The following is a 16,175-nucleotide window of genomic DNA, read 5'->3' on the forward strand; positions in this document are numbered from 1 at the left end:
GGGGGGTGGCGCTAACGAATTTAAGATTTTTATAAATAGATTTTGTATTACCTTATTTGTGGAAATAATTTCAATTGCACTCTCCAGTCTCCGTTTACAGAATGCCACTTCCGATTGAATAATGTATTTATTCTATGACTGATTAAGAATAAAGAGATATTCAAAATTTTCTGTTGCAAATTGCAGTGAATTACATATTTCTGCTTGAGATGCAACGAAGGAAACTGTTAGAATTTTACAGTGAGAAAAAATATGATATTTTCCTAATTTTTGATCAGATAAATGTTTAAAGGATATACCATAATGCAGTGTGCAGTGTGCAGTGTGCAGTGTGAAGTGTGCACCTCTATAAATTGAAGGGTCACTTAAAATTACAACAACAGAGTTCCTTTACAGTTCCTTTACAGTTCCTTTACAGTTCCTTTACAGTTCCTTTACAGTTCCTTTACAGTTCCTTTACAGNTTATTTTCATTATATTATTATTATTATTAATTATTATTATTATTATTATTATTATTATTATTATTATTATTATTATTATCTCGAATTATCTATTTATCTGTCTCTTATTATCTATCTATCTATATTCCAATAATAATCTTTGTACTCTGGACTATAATGTCTATGCCTGGGAATCAAAGCAAAGAGATAGAATTTGCGTATTTTTTGCATTCTCTAAATTCTTGAGTTGCAACCTGGCAGATTGAGCTGGGGGAGGCGGGAGGGGGGTGATTTGTTTTGTTATCACATCATTGAAACCGGTTTCTTTATACGGGTCAGATGTTTCTTTATTCTAGCTATTCATTATTAATCTTACAAAATATCTGTCTGTCTATCTATTTAACTATCTATCTATTTATAATCTATCTATCTATCTATCTAATCTATCTATCTATCTATCTATCTATCTATCCATCTATCTATCTATCTATCTATCTATCTATCTATCTATCTATCTATCTATCTATCTATCTATCTTTCTATCTAAAGAGTACAAGAAGAACAAAGAGTACAGGAAGTACAGAGAGTACAGGAAGTACAGAGAGTACAGGAAGTACAGAGATTACAGGAAGTACAGAGAGTACAGGAAGTACAGAAAGTACAGGAAGTACAGAGAGTACAGGAAGTACAGAGAGTACAGGGAGTACAGGGAGTACAAGGAGTACAGTGAGTACAGGGAGTATAGGGAATACAAAGAGTACAAGAAGAACAAAGAGTACAGGAAGTACAGAGAGTACAGGAAGTACAGAGAGTACAGGAAGTACAGAGAGTACAGGAAGTACAGAGAGTACAGGAAGTACAGAGAGTACAGGAAGTACAGGGAGGATAAGGAGTACAGGGAATAAAGGGAGTAAAGGGAGCAAAGGGAGGAAAGAAAGTACAGGGAGTACAGGGAGGATAAACAGTACATAATAAATATTTTGTAACATAATATCTGTAAACCTGAACTACGATAACACATTATAACTATTTACGTTTGTAAACTTTTACGTAAAACAAATTATTCATTACAGCTTGGCTTCAAATGAATATCTAGTATGATTAGCTTAATCATGTGATATAGATAGCGACATAGGAATTGTAATTACGTTTATCAACTTTACCTTGTCAGATATAAACCTCAAATACATTAGTTGATAAAGAAACTCCGATTTGGGTGCTGCGCGAGAGGAATTGGTTCGGGTTGAAACATTCAAGCTGAGATAGTGCCCATTGGTTTGGCATTAATCGATTTTTAGCTAGTCCCTGTTGACATTGATAGCTGACGAGATCGTGCCCATTGGTTTGGCGTTGATAGAATATGAGATAGTGTCCTATTGGCATCAATATAGCTCATGAGATCATTCCCAGTGGTTTGGCATTGATCGATTAATAGCTAGTGTCCATGTTGACATCGATGGCTGACAAGATCTCGCACCCATTGGTTTGGCATTGATAGAATACGAGCTAGTGTCTGGTTGACATCGATAGCTCATTAGACTGTGCCCAGTGGTTTTGAATTGATCATGCAATTAATAGCTAGTGTCCATGTTGACATCAATAGCTGAGAGATCGCGCCCATTGGTTTGGCGTTGATAAATACGAGAGTGTCTGGTTGACATCGATAGCTCATGAGATTGTATCTGGGTTTAGCATTGACAACTATGTGTACCTGGAAAGATACGTGTTCGAGAACCCTTAATGGAGTAGGGCATTTACTACTCAGGGAGTGAAGGTTGAAGTTAATAAAACACAAAAACTGTTGTTGATAAATAATTCAATATTTTATATTAAACGCCCTGTTTTATCCGGTTTCTTTGTAGCTTTATGCTTTACCGTTTTAAAGTGTTTAATATTTATTATAAAGAACTTGATTATAATATCAAACTATGGTGGTATCATTAAACTTATAACTGTTGTGAATTGTGATAAGATTCAGGTTTAAATATTATAAAGTGACTCTTGTCGTTTGATTAATGTTTTGTATAGGCACAGACATATAGACATAAAAATTTCTAAACGATAAAAATGAAATGAAATAAATGCATGTCTTCAAAATCAATCAGGCCTATCTACTCATTTACCCTGAAAGTACTCCTATATACTCCTTGACACCTAAAAGTATTCCTTTCTTCTCCTCTACCCTCTTCTGAGAGTACTCCTATCTATCCTCTGAAAATAATCCTATCTACTCCTTTACCCACTTAAAGTACTCCTATTTACTCCTCTACCCTTTGAAAGTACTCCTTTCTACCCACTGAAAGTATTCCTATCTACTCCTTTACCCACTTAAAGTACTCCTATCTACTCCTCTACCCTCTGAAAGTACTCCTATCTACCTTCTGAAAGTACTCCTATATAAACTCCTCTACCCTCTGAAATTACTCCTATATACTCCGATACCCCCGGCCCCTGAAAGTTCTTTTATCTGTCCCTTTACCCCATGAAAGTACTTTTATCTACTCTTCTACCCCTTGAAAGTACTCCTATCTTTTCCTTTACGTCCTGAAAGTTCTCCTAACTACTCCTCTACCCACTAAAAGTACTCCTATCTATTCCTCTACCCTATAAAAGTACTCCTATCTGCTCCTCTACCTTCTGAAAGTACTCCTATTTACTCCTCTACCCTCTGAAAGAACTCCTTTCTACTCCTCTACCCTCTGAACGTACTCCTATATACTGCCATACCTTCTATAAGTATTCTTATCTACTCCTCTACTCTCTGAAAGTACTGTTATCTACTCATCTGCCTCCTGAAAGTACTCCTATCTACTCCTCTACTCTCCGAAAGTACTCCTATTTACTCCCTTCCCCTCTGAAAGTACTCTTAAGTGCTCCTCTACCCTCTAAAAGATACTTCTATCTACACCTCTACCCACTGAAAGTCCTCCTTTCTACTCCTCTCTCTACGCTCTGAAAGTCCTCCTATCTACTCCTCTCTCTATGCTCTGAAAGTCCTCCTATCTACTCTTCTCTCTACGCTCTGAAAGTCCTCCTATCTACTCCTCTCTCTACGCTCTGAAAGTCCTCCTATATACTACGCTCTCTACGCTCTGAAAGTACTCCTATCAACTCCTCTCTTTACGCTCTGAAAGTACTCCTATCTACTCCTCTCTCTACGCTCTGAAAGTACTCCTATTTATAACTCCAGTTCCCCCTACATGAAAGTCCCTATTTACAAAATGAAGATTTAATTAATCTTATATGTATATATGTATGTATTTCAGTTTTTATACTTCACATTTTATTATACTAAACATAATGTCTCACACCTCATGACGATCCTCAGAAGTTAAAATTATGTATATGTATAAATATAAATGTATATATTTGATGTTGTTTTAAGGCAAAATATATTTATATGGTTTACCAGTTGCTTTAAAATCAACATATTTAATAAATGGGATTGTGCAATGCACACAGCACAATTGCCGTACTTCACGTTCATTAAACTAATCAAAATCATATCTTAAGTCGTCTCTCTATTCCACATTTATATGGGTCCTGTCCCGGGCAATTTTCAACTTGATTCCTGAAAGCGAAAGTGTGGTTGCAAAGCTAAAACTCCCCCTCCCCTCTAAAAGTACAAACTAAGCATCCCTTGAGCCTTGACTAAATTTCACATCTCAGCACTTCACAGTATATATATATAAATATACAGTATATACAGTTTACATTGTCAAGGACGAATCGAATAAGTAAATTTCGGAATTTGAGTACATTTCCTCCTTACAAGGCCGGTAATAATTCTTATTGTATAGGGAGAAATGTATGGAAAAAATAAAGATAGTAAAATTACCGAATTTTGCAAATTTTCGATTTTTTCACTTTGGTTCATTGTGAAACCACTGACATTGGATAGATAGATAGATAGATAGATAGATATATAGATGTTTATATGATAGATAGTTAGATAGATATATAGATAGATAGATAGATAGATGTATATATGATATAGATAGATAAATAGCTATTTATAGATATAACTTTAATGTTATATTTATAACTAACTATATAGCGTTTAGTTATATTTAAAGATATCAAATAAAATGATAGAAAGATAGAATTAGGTTCATAGATAGATAAAGATTTATAGATAAATAGATAGATAGATAGATAGATATATAGATGGTTGTATGATAGATAGATAAATAGATTTATAGATACAAATTTATTGTTATATTTATAACTATATAGCATTTAGTCATATTTAAAGATATCAAATCAAATGAAAGAAAGATAGAATTAGGTCCACAGATAGATAGATATATAGATAGATAGATAGATAAAATCCAGAGTAAATTCATCCTTGTTCTAGCATTCAATTCAGAGTAAATTTATCCTTGTTTTAGCATTTAATCCATGGTGAATTCATCCTTATTTTAGCATTCAATCCGGAGTAAATTCAATCAACCTTGTTCTAGCATTCAATGTTTATTTTGGTATATTAAAACGAACATGAAGGTTTCCATTAGATTCAGAGTATCTTGAATCTTTCTTAAATCTTAGATCTGTAAAGATCTGATCAAATCCTAGTTTCCAGGAGGTTGAATCTGTTAATAAACAAACTGGAAGTATAGTTTAGTCTTCAAGGTTAATAACTTAAAAAACCTGTGCAGCGGTTATAAATATCTGTGTAAATTATAATTCATGTACTATAGTAGACGATTATATCAATACAATTAAGACAACTTTGATTAATATTTTGATTTATATCAAGCTGTTAAACAGCATGGATATATATAAACATAGAAGTCAAGAGAAGCTGTCAATTAAAAAAAGCTTCACTTTAATTACTTGTAAACTGTTAACTTAAAATCATGTTTGTTAACTATAAAAACTTTGTATTGATGTAATGCCTACTGCTTACCACTTTATTTATAATACTATCGAAATAATTCAGTTAAAAAAAATAATCTGTCATTTGTTGTATTTTTGTGTGATTAAAATACTTGAAATATCGCTATAATTAAAAAGTATACTTTTGCAGGTTTAAAAAAAAGTTGTTACAATAGTTGTTGGGAAAAAATCTACATGTATAAGACTTCAACAAAAGTAAAGTTAGTTAGTACGTTAGTGGGGTAAATCCAATGGTAAATCAAAGGCCAATATGTCTTGATGTACTTGACCCGGTCTTAAAACTTTTCACTGTCTTGATCCAGGTAAATGCTTAAAGGGAATGTAAGCATAATTTCAAGTGACACACCACGCTAAGATCTCAATGCCCGATTCACAACATTGTTTAGAATTTTATAAACTGATTATTTTCAAATGGGGGATCTCTACAAAAGTGACTTGCGCATTTCTACTGCAGGAAAAAATATAGGAATTTTTAAAATTAAAAGCTTTTAAACCTTGAAAAACGACAATATGTTTCACATGATTGATAGCTTTCAAGAGTACCGTTGTGAATCGGGAATTGCCATTTTTCAATAGAGGGTCACTTGAAATTACACTCACAGTCCCTTTAATGCTCAACCTGGTGTTAGTAAAGCAACCTTCTTTAAAACTGCATTTCAAAACTGATGAATTTCGACCTAATTGACAGAAATAAAGTGAAAAAGTTGAAAATAACATCATTTAAACTTTGAGAAGGAAAATCCATTCTTCTTTCATCAATGTATAATTGTATGCATTTTTGACAAACTCTAACATCTTTTACTGTGAACTAAAATTTACACATTCTAGCCCGGTTTGTTTATCGAGCTGTAACTTGCTTTGACTCTGACTATGATTTGAGATCATAGCTACAAGGTTAGAATTGCCATTTTTCAATAGAGGGTCACTTGAAATTACACTCACAGTCCCTTTAATGCTCAACCTGGTGTTAGTAAAGCAACCTTCTTTAAACCTGCATTTCTAAACTGATGAATTTCGACATAATTGACAGAAATAAAGTGAAAAAGTTTAAAATAACATCATTTAAACTTTGAGAAGGAAAATCCATTCTTCTTTCATCAATGTATAATTGTATGTATTTTTGACAAACTCTAACATCTTTTACTGTGAACTAAAATTTACACATTCTGAATCAAACATCATTCAGTATTTGGCTAAATAGTTTTTTAGAGCAAAAATCTTAATAATAAAATGTACGGTATGCTATGGTATAAGGTCCATGGAGACACTTCAAAGTTATCCAGATCTCAGTAATTTAGGTAACATTTTGTGTATTGTATTTATAATTGTCAACTGACCATATTTTAATCGATGTTTGTCCTTTAAACGTCAAAACTGCTGAATTAAACCGGTTCGAATTTTTTTGTGAGACCAATTACTCGACCCTATATAATGTCGTATAGACCAGATATTGTTTAGAGAGGATTACAGGTCATTCTTAATCAAGTCATTCTCATAGATTTTCTTTAAATTTTGCACACAGCTAGCATATTATGAGAAAACGTCAAATCCAAGTATAATGGTGGTTCTGGTGGTTGAGGTGGTTCATCGAGTTCATCTGTTTCGAATTTTGTATTTTAGTGTTATTTTTATAGATGACGACATTTGGAAACAGATTTGCTTTGATGAAATGCGCAAAATTTTATAAATTTCTCGCGGCATTGAGACAGCATGGCTCGGCCCGCTCAGTGTTACTTGTCGTGAGCTGTGACTGGCCTGCCAGCAAGGATAAAAGGAAAGTATTTCTAGAACTTATTATTCTTTGTGTTCAGATTATCAATGTCTACAAGATGTCTGATTATTGAGGCAGAATGCTGATCAAAGTCAAGACATTGACAGGTATGGATTATGAAAGGACCCAAGCACATTACAGAGGGGGCCAGATAAAGGTCATTCGTCATGGGGGGCTTAATGTGATGTAATAAAGTGTCCACAAAGAATTGCGTAACTGTTTTTTAGCAGTCAGTTTACTAGGAGGCCGAGCGCTGGGGCCATATGGCTAATTTTTTTATGTTTTATATACAAGATCAGTGTATAAAGTTTATGGGGGGGGGGTGTGTCCAATTATCGCTCAAGGAAACTAGGAATCAACCATCTTTATCAATCTAAATAATTAGGTGAAGAGATTGAGATAGATTTTTTAACCAATATTAAGATTGTGATAATTATCTCAATCAATATAAAGAGTGAGAAACGATATCTCAACCAATTTAAAGACTGAGTAAGATATCTTATACAATATAAAGATTGGGATAGATATCTCAACCAAGAAAAAGATTGAGAAACTCAACCAATATAAAGATTGAGATAGATATTTCAACCAATTTACCGATTGAGATGGATACATTAAACAATATAAAGATTGGGATAGATAACTTAACCAAGAGAAAGATTAAGAATCTCAACCAAGATAAAGATTGAGATAGATCTCAACCAATATAAAGATTAAAATAGATATCTCAACCAATGAAATGATTGGGATAGATATATTAAACAATATAAAGATTCAGATACGATATCTCAACCAATATAAAGATTGAGATGGTTATCTTATATAACATAAACATATAACATATAACATAGATATCTCAACCATCAACCAAGAGGAAGATTGAGAATCTCAACCAATATAAAGATTGAGATAGATATTTCAACCAATATACCGATTGAAATAGATATCTCAACCAATTTAAAATTTGGGATAGATATATTAAACAATTTCAAGATTGGGATAAATATCTAAACCAATATTAAGATTGGGATAGATATCTTTAACAATATAAAGATTGGGATAATTATCTCCACCAATATAAAGATTGAGATAGATATCACAACCATTATAAAGATTGAGATAGATGTCTTGTACAATATTAAGATTGAGATAGATATCTTATACAATATTAAGATTGAGATAATTATCTCCCAATATAAAGATTGAGATAGATATCACAATCATTAAAAAGATTGAGATAGATATACAAATATTAAGATTGAGATAGATATCTTAAATATTATAAAGATTGGGATATCTCCACCAATATAAAGATTAAGATAGATATCATAAACAATATAAATACTTAGGCAAAGAGATTGAGATTGATATCGAGCCTACAGACAAAGTTGAAAGAATCAAGGAAAGAGTTGAGGAAAAGGAAGGAATACCTCCACCACAACAAAGACTCATCTTCTCTGGTAAGAAAGATATTTCACTTACAAGAATATGCATTTACAGGGTTATTCACTAAGGATAAGACTTTAAAAACGATTTTACAGAAATTATGCCTTTTTCTGACATTCTTACCACAACTGTTTTCTTTTTTAATTGTTTTCAAATCGATCAGTGTAGTATATTGTAATAAAAACTGAGCGGTTAGCTTAAAGTTACTAGTCGTTAATTTATTCGAATCCTTTGTTGGTTACACTGTATAACTAGCGAAAGTTAAATGTTTAGGGACAATTCAACCCTTTTTTATTGTTTTTTTTTTTTCTATTTCTACCATTGCCAGACGTTCTTAATTCTGTAAATTGTGTACTCAACCCCCTCCCCTCACTTTGTTCATCAGGGGTGTAAATTTTTCCGAATAATCACTCCCCCCCCCAAGAAGTTTGCACGAAAGCGCCAACTTTTTTTAGGGTTTTAATCGCTGAAGGGGGGGGGGGAATTAATTAATTTTAGAGGAAAACTAATTTTAGTGTATTCTCCAAAAATCCATATTTGGGGGGACGGGATGGGGAGGGGGTAATTCTGAAAAACTAACCCCCATTTCAAAGCTCCTCAAATAAAAGTATTTTTTGATTTGCAGGGAAGCAGATGAACGACGAGAAAACTGCTTCTGATTACAAAGTTCAGGGTGGTTCAGTTCTTCATCTAGTTCTAGCGCTTAGGTTTCTACTTTTCTTTCTCAAACATCTTATGTTTAGGATTATCTGGTTTTTGTTTTGTACTTCCAAATAAAAATCATTTACACCCCCCTTCCAGAAGTTATATATGATTATTGGTTGCGTGATTTTTCGCTGATATTTTAGTTTTCTTCCACAATTCATCAAAAACATTCCCTGGTTTTTTTTGGGGGGGGGGATAATTCTTAAAAATATAGACCCCTGTTCCTAGAGGTTTCACAGTGGATATTGAGTATAAGCAATCAGGATTAGGGGTATCCAACTCAAAAGTTCTCATCACAGTACACTGATTTGTTCTTCCCTTTTCCTCTGATATTAATTTATAATTGAAGATTTTGTAATTCTTATTAGTCTATTTTTCAGAGGAGGAATCTAAGTTACAGAAACAATCCAATTAGGACAGAAAAAACAAGGTAATTATTTTCTGTTTTGTTGAAATTAATTTCTAAACGTATATTTCACCAACTTGTGTTCTGGCATTTTCATAGCAATAATTAATGAAGTATCTATTTTTATCTATTTTTTGTTATGTTTTATAAACTTGATCTTTGAAGTCAAAACTGTTGTATAAAATATGTCTTTTTGAACGTCAATAATTTATTTAAATCAAGTTTTACAATATTTTTTAAATATTTATATGATATCAGATGAAAATATTTTGAGATTTCTATATTTCTTGTTCTTTATTTTCTTCTTGTTCATACATCTTTCAATCATATTTCGGGTAATTTAAAAAAAAGAAAAGATTTTTGTTTTGAAATCCTTGTAGTTCGCCACTTTATAAGAAAGAACTATTTTTAGAGGATCCTGCTTTTTTTAACTCTGTATTTAATTGAACTAGTAAGAGGGTCAATTGCTTTTTTTTAGGAAATCTATATTGAATTGTTTATTCAAGAGTTGTATCTGACTAAGCAAAACACACACTCCTGATACTTTCTTGGGGGGAGGGGAGGGGGGTGATAACGAGCTTCTCATCCCCCTCCCAAGCGGGGGGGGGGCGTCTTCCTAGCCCCCATCTCTAATATCTAGATATTTTCCTTCCAGTTTTCCATGTTCAATTTTCTTCTTGTTTCTTGTTTCTACGCTTTGAGGCCTCGCCAAATAGTTAATGTGACATCGAGTAGTAGAGCAGGTAGTAGATATATAAGAGAGGTTTGTAGGAGCAAGGGTATAAGGAATTTCTCCCTGTTGTCCTTCCTGTTATAGTCTTTCTGACTAAATGGAATTTTAAGGAAAACCCATGCCTGAACCCCTTATGCAAAATAGAGAGTTGTAAGCCTTAGAGCCCTATTGAGAGGAATCTTCCACAGCAGTCCAGTCCTCACAGCTGGTCGAGTAAAAAACCGGTATTGTTGTGCATGGCGTGTATACCCATCAGGGGAGAAACTCCTTTCAGCTGAACAGGAATCAGCTGCACCAGGCTGAAGATGGAGTCTTGTTTTTTTCTATATTACATTCCTTACTCCCCGTAGGATAAGTCATGTATGCAACGAAATGCAGCGCTCCCCCAAACTGTTAAGCTGGGAGCACACTGAAGGCGGTATGCAACTGATGAAATAGGTCTAATCCACAACGCTTGCTTCCTAAAAAGATTGTAAGCGTAATTTTAAGGGGCCCTCCATGTAAAGATAGTAATGACCTATTTACAACAGTGCCCATAAAACCCAGGGAGTAAGGAATAGAAGGGAGATACAACTGACGCGGTTCGCCCTACCTTATGATTTTACATGCTTTGCAGACGGTACTCCATTTGTATAAGAAATATTCAGAATAGGTTATTGTATACGCAGTAAATGTACATCAGACAAATATTTCTTATTCAAATGAAGTACCGTCTGCAAAGCATGCATACTCATATGGTAGAGCGAACCGCGTCAGTTATATCTCCCTTTTATTCCTTACTCCCTGATAAAACCTTATCCTGGTGAAAAATGTGGAAGATAACTTCGTTTTTCCGACTCTAAAAGTGTATTTCTGTGAATGCTTAAAAGCCAGAAATGTGTAATATTAAGTCCCTTTTGCAAAGAAACCACAAATGAAAAAAAGCTTGAAGAAACAAAAACATGGATATCTAATTCAAACTTAAAAACAGGCAAAGCTTTCAAGGGTACCGTTGTAAATCAGGCATAGTCATTTTGACATGGAGGGTCATTTAAAATTACGCTTATACACAATACAGTTCCTTAATCCCGTAATATTTAGGTAGTCCAAGATGCCTAAGAATAAAGGAAAGGGAGGAAAGAATAGGAGGAGAGGAAAGAATGAGAATGAGGGCTTGAAAAGAGAATTGGTCTTCAAGGAGGATGGACAGGAATATGCACAGGTATATATAACCTCCCTCGGTTATTATGTAGTGAAGGGAGGTATATTCTTTTGACCAGTGCTTATATAAAATATAAACCAAAAACTGCAAAAAAAAACTTTTTTACTCCTAAAACCCAAATCTGAACTTTTGAAAAAAGCGATATTATAAAATTTACTCATTTCTGCAAGGTTTATCAAGTTTTAGGATAAAAATAAGCGAAAAAAAATGAAACAAAAAAAGGGGGGGGGCCACAAAACGTATTACTCTCCGGAAAATTTAAACAGTGTTTAAACATAACTTAGAATTGTCGTAGGAGGCTGATTTTTTGATTTGAAAATTATTTTTTTGTTAAAAAAATTCAGTAAATCTTAAAGAAATGACCTGGATCCGGATCAAGATCCGGATCCATTTTTTTCCAGTGCGGATCCAAGATCCGGATCCGCATCAAAATTAAATGGATCCTAAGCACGGCTTTTGACAAATCCCTCTTCCCCTTTTTATGTTGGGATAATAAGGAAATTTTTCCGCTGGAAAAATACATTATTGGCATCCATTGCCCAACGTTTCATACATTATTTAAAAAATAAGTTTGTTTGTTTTCTTGAAAGAATAATTTTTACATGGGAAATAAAATTTGTATCAAATCCTGCAAGATTATTTTTACCCCTCTAAATCTTCAAAAAACATTATTATCAATATTTAAATATTATTTACTATTAAGGTGACCAAGATGCTTGGGAACGGTAGACTGGAAGCGATGTGCTTCGATGGCGTGAAACGTCTGTGTCACATCAGGTTTATAAAGCATTATTTAGTAGTTCATGAGATTTAACGCATTTTGGTGGGTTATTTTTGGTCCCTTGAGCCCGAATCGTTCCATCCGTACTTTTTGCAAACATATAATGTCTCCGACTATGGCCGTCCGAAGTACGGTTAAACACGGACCCTCTTGTCGAAAAAAATGCACATTAAAATTAGATCTTGTGCTGACACCTATACTTTAGGTGACATCTGGCGGACAAACACAATAAAGTACTTAAATACGCCCGTCAATTTTGGACGATTCGGGCTTTGGATACCTCTTGAGTCTGAAAAAAAATTCATTGGGTTATTGGTGATTCTTTACGAGATACTAGGCTTTCAAGGGCGCTTTGCGCTCTCAAGGTTATAAATCTAGCTTGTTAAAGAAATCATATTTTCCAGCGTACTCGCTTAAAAACAAAAATCGAACTATTCTGTTTTTAGTGCTGCATTTTTAATTTTAATAATAAATGTGAAACAACCCGTTTTACATACAAACATACAAACAAGCGAAGTATATACAATGATACATATATATGTGCACTTGAAAGTATCCCCCAACTTCACAACTTCTTAGTTTGTATGAATGTATGTACTGGGAGATCTCATCGTCAAGGTTTTCCAAGAAACAAACATTCCAATCGATAATATTTTACATCATGAACATTTCAAACCCCGTGTGTATTTCACTAAAAATGACATCCTTTCTTTTGTTTAGAGGAAAGCTGAGGAAAAAGGTCTGGATCAATCAGTCGGATATTGTGCTGATAGGTAACCTTTGATAATGTATATTTGTTGTGTGCCAAAAAGGGCGTTTTTTATTTAAGATAAAGGGGGGATATTAAAAGACATGAGTTGTGCTGATTATGGGATTCGTGTGTTCTTTGAATAAGAAATTTGAATGTTTATTGATCAATATTTCTTAATTATTCAATATTTTTTAATTGCTCAGAAGTACATATTAAAAAAACTCTGTTTTTTTTTGTCTGAAAAGGGTTTTATTCATGAATTTGAACGAATCTAGTCAAGAATTATAATTCATAATTTATTCAGTTGGACAAAATTATTTATGATTTGAAGGGAGGAGGGGGTTATAAATGTTAGCACCTGTATTATAATTTGTACAATTGGAAATTTTTTTTGCTTGAAGGGTGGGGTATTTTTATAATATTGTTAGTACGTGTATTAAACTGTCTAAACTTATATCCTGGTTCTAGGTCTGAGAGATTATCAGGATGCCAAGGCTGATGTTATCCTCAAGTATTCAGGTAAACATGCAACTAGACGGATTCTCTAGTTCTGGAGTGGCATGTTTCATTTACAATGGTACCCCTTGAAACTTTTGTCTAACCGATAATGAATGATATATCCTTATTTTATTAGTTAAAACTGATGATTTTCAATAGCGGTTTCTCTTGAAAATTTATGATGCTGAGAGAGACAACGAAGAAAATTGTCAAAATATAACAATAGGAAATAACATCTTCCTCATATTCACTCGTTTAGTGGTTGAAATTTTAACTTTGTGAATCGTTATGTCACTTTTTAGAAAGAGGATCACTCAAAATTATTCTCATAGTTTCTATAAAATAATATTAATGAAATGTTGAGAGAATTTTTTTGTTTGTAATTTAGTCGCTTACTTTATGTTTTAGCTTTCCAGTACATTTTTCTGAACATTCTTTTGGGAAAATCATACTTACTTCCCTCTCTCACCTTGATGTTGGAATGTTTCTCGCAAAGCTTTAAAACGTTTTTGATGTTCTAATTAGTGAAATTTTGCACTTGTAAGAAAAGTTCATGGTCTTTTTGGGGGTAAAACTAAACTAACAAAGTTTGCGGGGTATATTTTTAACTACTCTTAATATGCATTAGTTGACACCGTTTTTATCTCCTATCCTTACATACATTCTACAAAAATCATCATTTAATTCAATAAATTGTCTTTTCGATTCTAATAACTGTTAAATTTGCAGCTGACGAGGCGAGAAACTTGAAATCCTACGGAGAGTTTCCTGAGTCCGTTAAGATCAACGAGACTGTCGACTTCGTCGGCGGGGATATGGATGACGATATCGAGTTCGACGACGTCGATAGCGATGACAGCGGAAGCGACGACAACCTGGGCGATGATATTGACGGTATTTAACTGAAAATATGACCGCTAGGTGTCTCCTTTATCCAGATGAAAACACAAATCAATTCTTCAAGACACCACCACAATATCTTTTACAAGCTACACCACGTAGATAGTAATTATTTTATAATTATTATTTCATGTCATGCTAACTTTTAATATTAAATCGGTTTCGGATCCTAATAAATATCTTTTTAATCATTTTGATTTGTTAGTCTTTGGTTTCAGATACAAATATAGAAAATGCCGGAGCAAGAAACTATTAGGAATGTTCGAGTCCGCATCTGTTTCTTGTTCTATCAAGTAGTAATGTCAGTTTTTATGTTTGTTGGTGTCCCTTGTGCTTTTGCCCCAAATTAAATGCTTACCCCCCATTTCAGACTTTATCTTCTCTACCGTAAGCATAAAACATCTTTCAGCTTCTCTCCTTGCCGCTTTATATTTCATTTATGACGGGCTTCACGATTTATTAGATAAGAAGTTTAAATGAATTATTGTTAAATATAATTTCGTAAATATTTTTTTGTACTATAATAAGCAAGCTGATCGACTGATATGTCGAGTACGATAAGATAAAATGATTTTCTTGAATCACTTACTGGTTTTGAGACCAAAATAAGAACGGAATTTCAAGTAACACTACAATAGAATTGCCTAATTCACAATTAAATCCTTAAAAATCTTTGTGTGATTAAGTTAAATTAGACATGATTATTTTATTTTTTGAGCATTTTTATTGCAAGAAAACAGTGTAAGAATTTTATCAGAAATGAATTATTTTAAGCAAGGAATAAAAACGTCATTATCTTTATCCTTATTGATCAGATAACGTTTTCAAGGCAACCGTTGTGAATCGGCTATGCCCTTTTTTTGGTTTGAACGGAGGGTCACTTAAAATTTTGCTTCCAGTCCCTTTAAAACTTTCCAAGGCCTAATTTAAAGAATTTGAGACGCGGCTCAAATTCATTAAATTCGGACGCTGACTGCTTTAATGCGACCGTTAACTTATTTGGGAATTTCATGGTAAACTAATTAGCCTATAAGCTATTCATTGCTATTAGTCTTACCGTTTAAATATATCTATGACCGAAGAAAAAGCCGATTTATCGTTTAGAATTCTAGCGACAAGGTATGACACTATTTAACCGTTTTTTTTTTCAGGAACAACAGCCCAATTAAATCTAAAATTTTACTTTCCGAAGATATTTATGACCGGAGAAAAAGTCGATTTATCGGTTAGAATTCCAGCGGAAAGGTATGACACTATTTCCAGACCGAAATATATTTTTAATATATGTGGAACTAACATCTACTTTTTTACTCTACAGAGGTTTGGTCCATCACCATCACCGAACTTTAAAATTAATCGTTTTTTTTCAGGAACGTCAGCCCAATAAGATTAAAATTATCATATTTTAATGACATCATGTGTCAGCCATTGTATAATAAAATATAAAACCTTTTGATTTTAGAATTAGGAGGAAATTAACGTTTTTCTTGTTTAAATATGATTTAAAAATCAACACGCTTATACAAAGACGACTTTCTCTCTCGGAGAAACCGATTCCTTGGTCAATAAATCACAGGGATTCTTGGGGAAGTAGGAAAAATGTATCAAACTATCAAATGTTTAAATTAAGTTATATTTTGAA

At 33.3% G+C, this 16,175-nt stretch overlaps 1 protein-coding gene across 4 annotated transcripts; it reads left to right on the forward strand.

The window, feature by feature from the left end:
- Nucleotides 1–8,482: 8,482 nt before the first annotated feature.
- On the forward strand, nt 8,483–14,578 carry LOC111711999 (eukaryotic translation initiation factor 1A, X-chromosomal). Of its 4 annotated transcripts, none has more exons than XM_023486503.1 (7): nt 8,483–8,572; nt 9,644–9,693; nt 11,483–11,603; nt 12,307–12,380; nt 13,105–13,157; nt 13,604–13,654; nt 14,363–14,578. In XM_023486503.1, exons 3-7 carry the CDS (start codon nt 11,493–11,495, stop codon nt 14,533–14,535), a joined length of 462 nt encoding a protein of 153 aa, XP_023342271.1. In that variant the 5' UTR covers nt 8,483–8,572; nt 9,644–9,693; nt 11,483–11,492; the 3' UTR covers nt 14,536–14,578. The 4 variants fall into 4 exon arrangements, with proteins under 4 accessions (XP_023342271.1, XP_023342272.1, XP_023342269.1 ...); XM_023486504.1 differs by having other exon boundaries at nt 9,644–9,690; nt 11,481–11,603; XM_023486501.1 differs by lacking the exon at nt 8,483–8,572 and adding an exon at nt 9,227–9,265.
- The last annotated feature ends 1,597 nt before the right edge of the window (nt 14,579–16,175 follow it).

Source organism: Eurytemora carolleeae, unplaced genomic scaffold (assembly GCF_000591075.1).
Source record: "Eurytemora carolleeae unplaced genomic scaffold, Eaff_2.0 scaffold130, whole genome shotgun sequence".
Lineage (NCBI taxonomy): Eukaryota > Metazoa > Arthropoda > Copepoda > Calanoida > Temoridae > Eurytemora > Eurytemora carolleeae.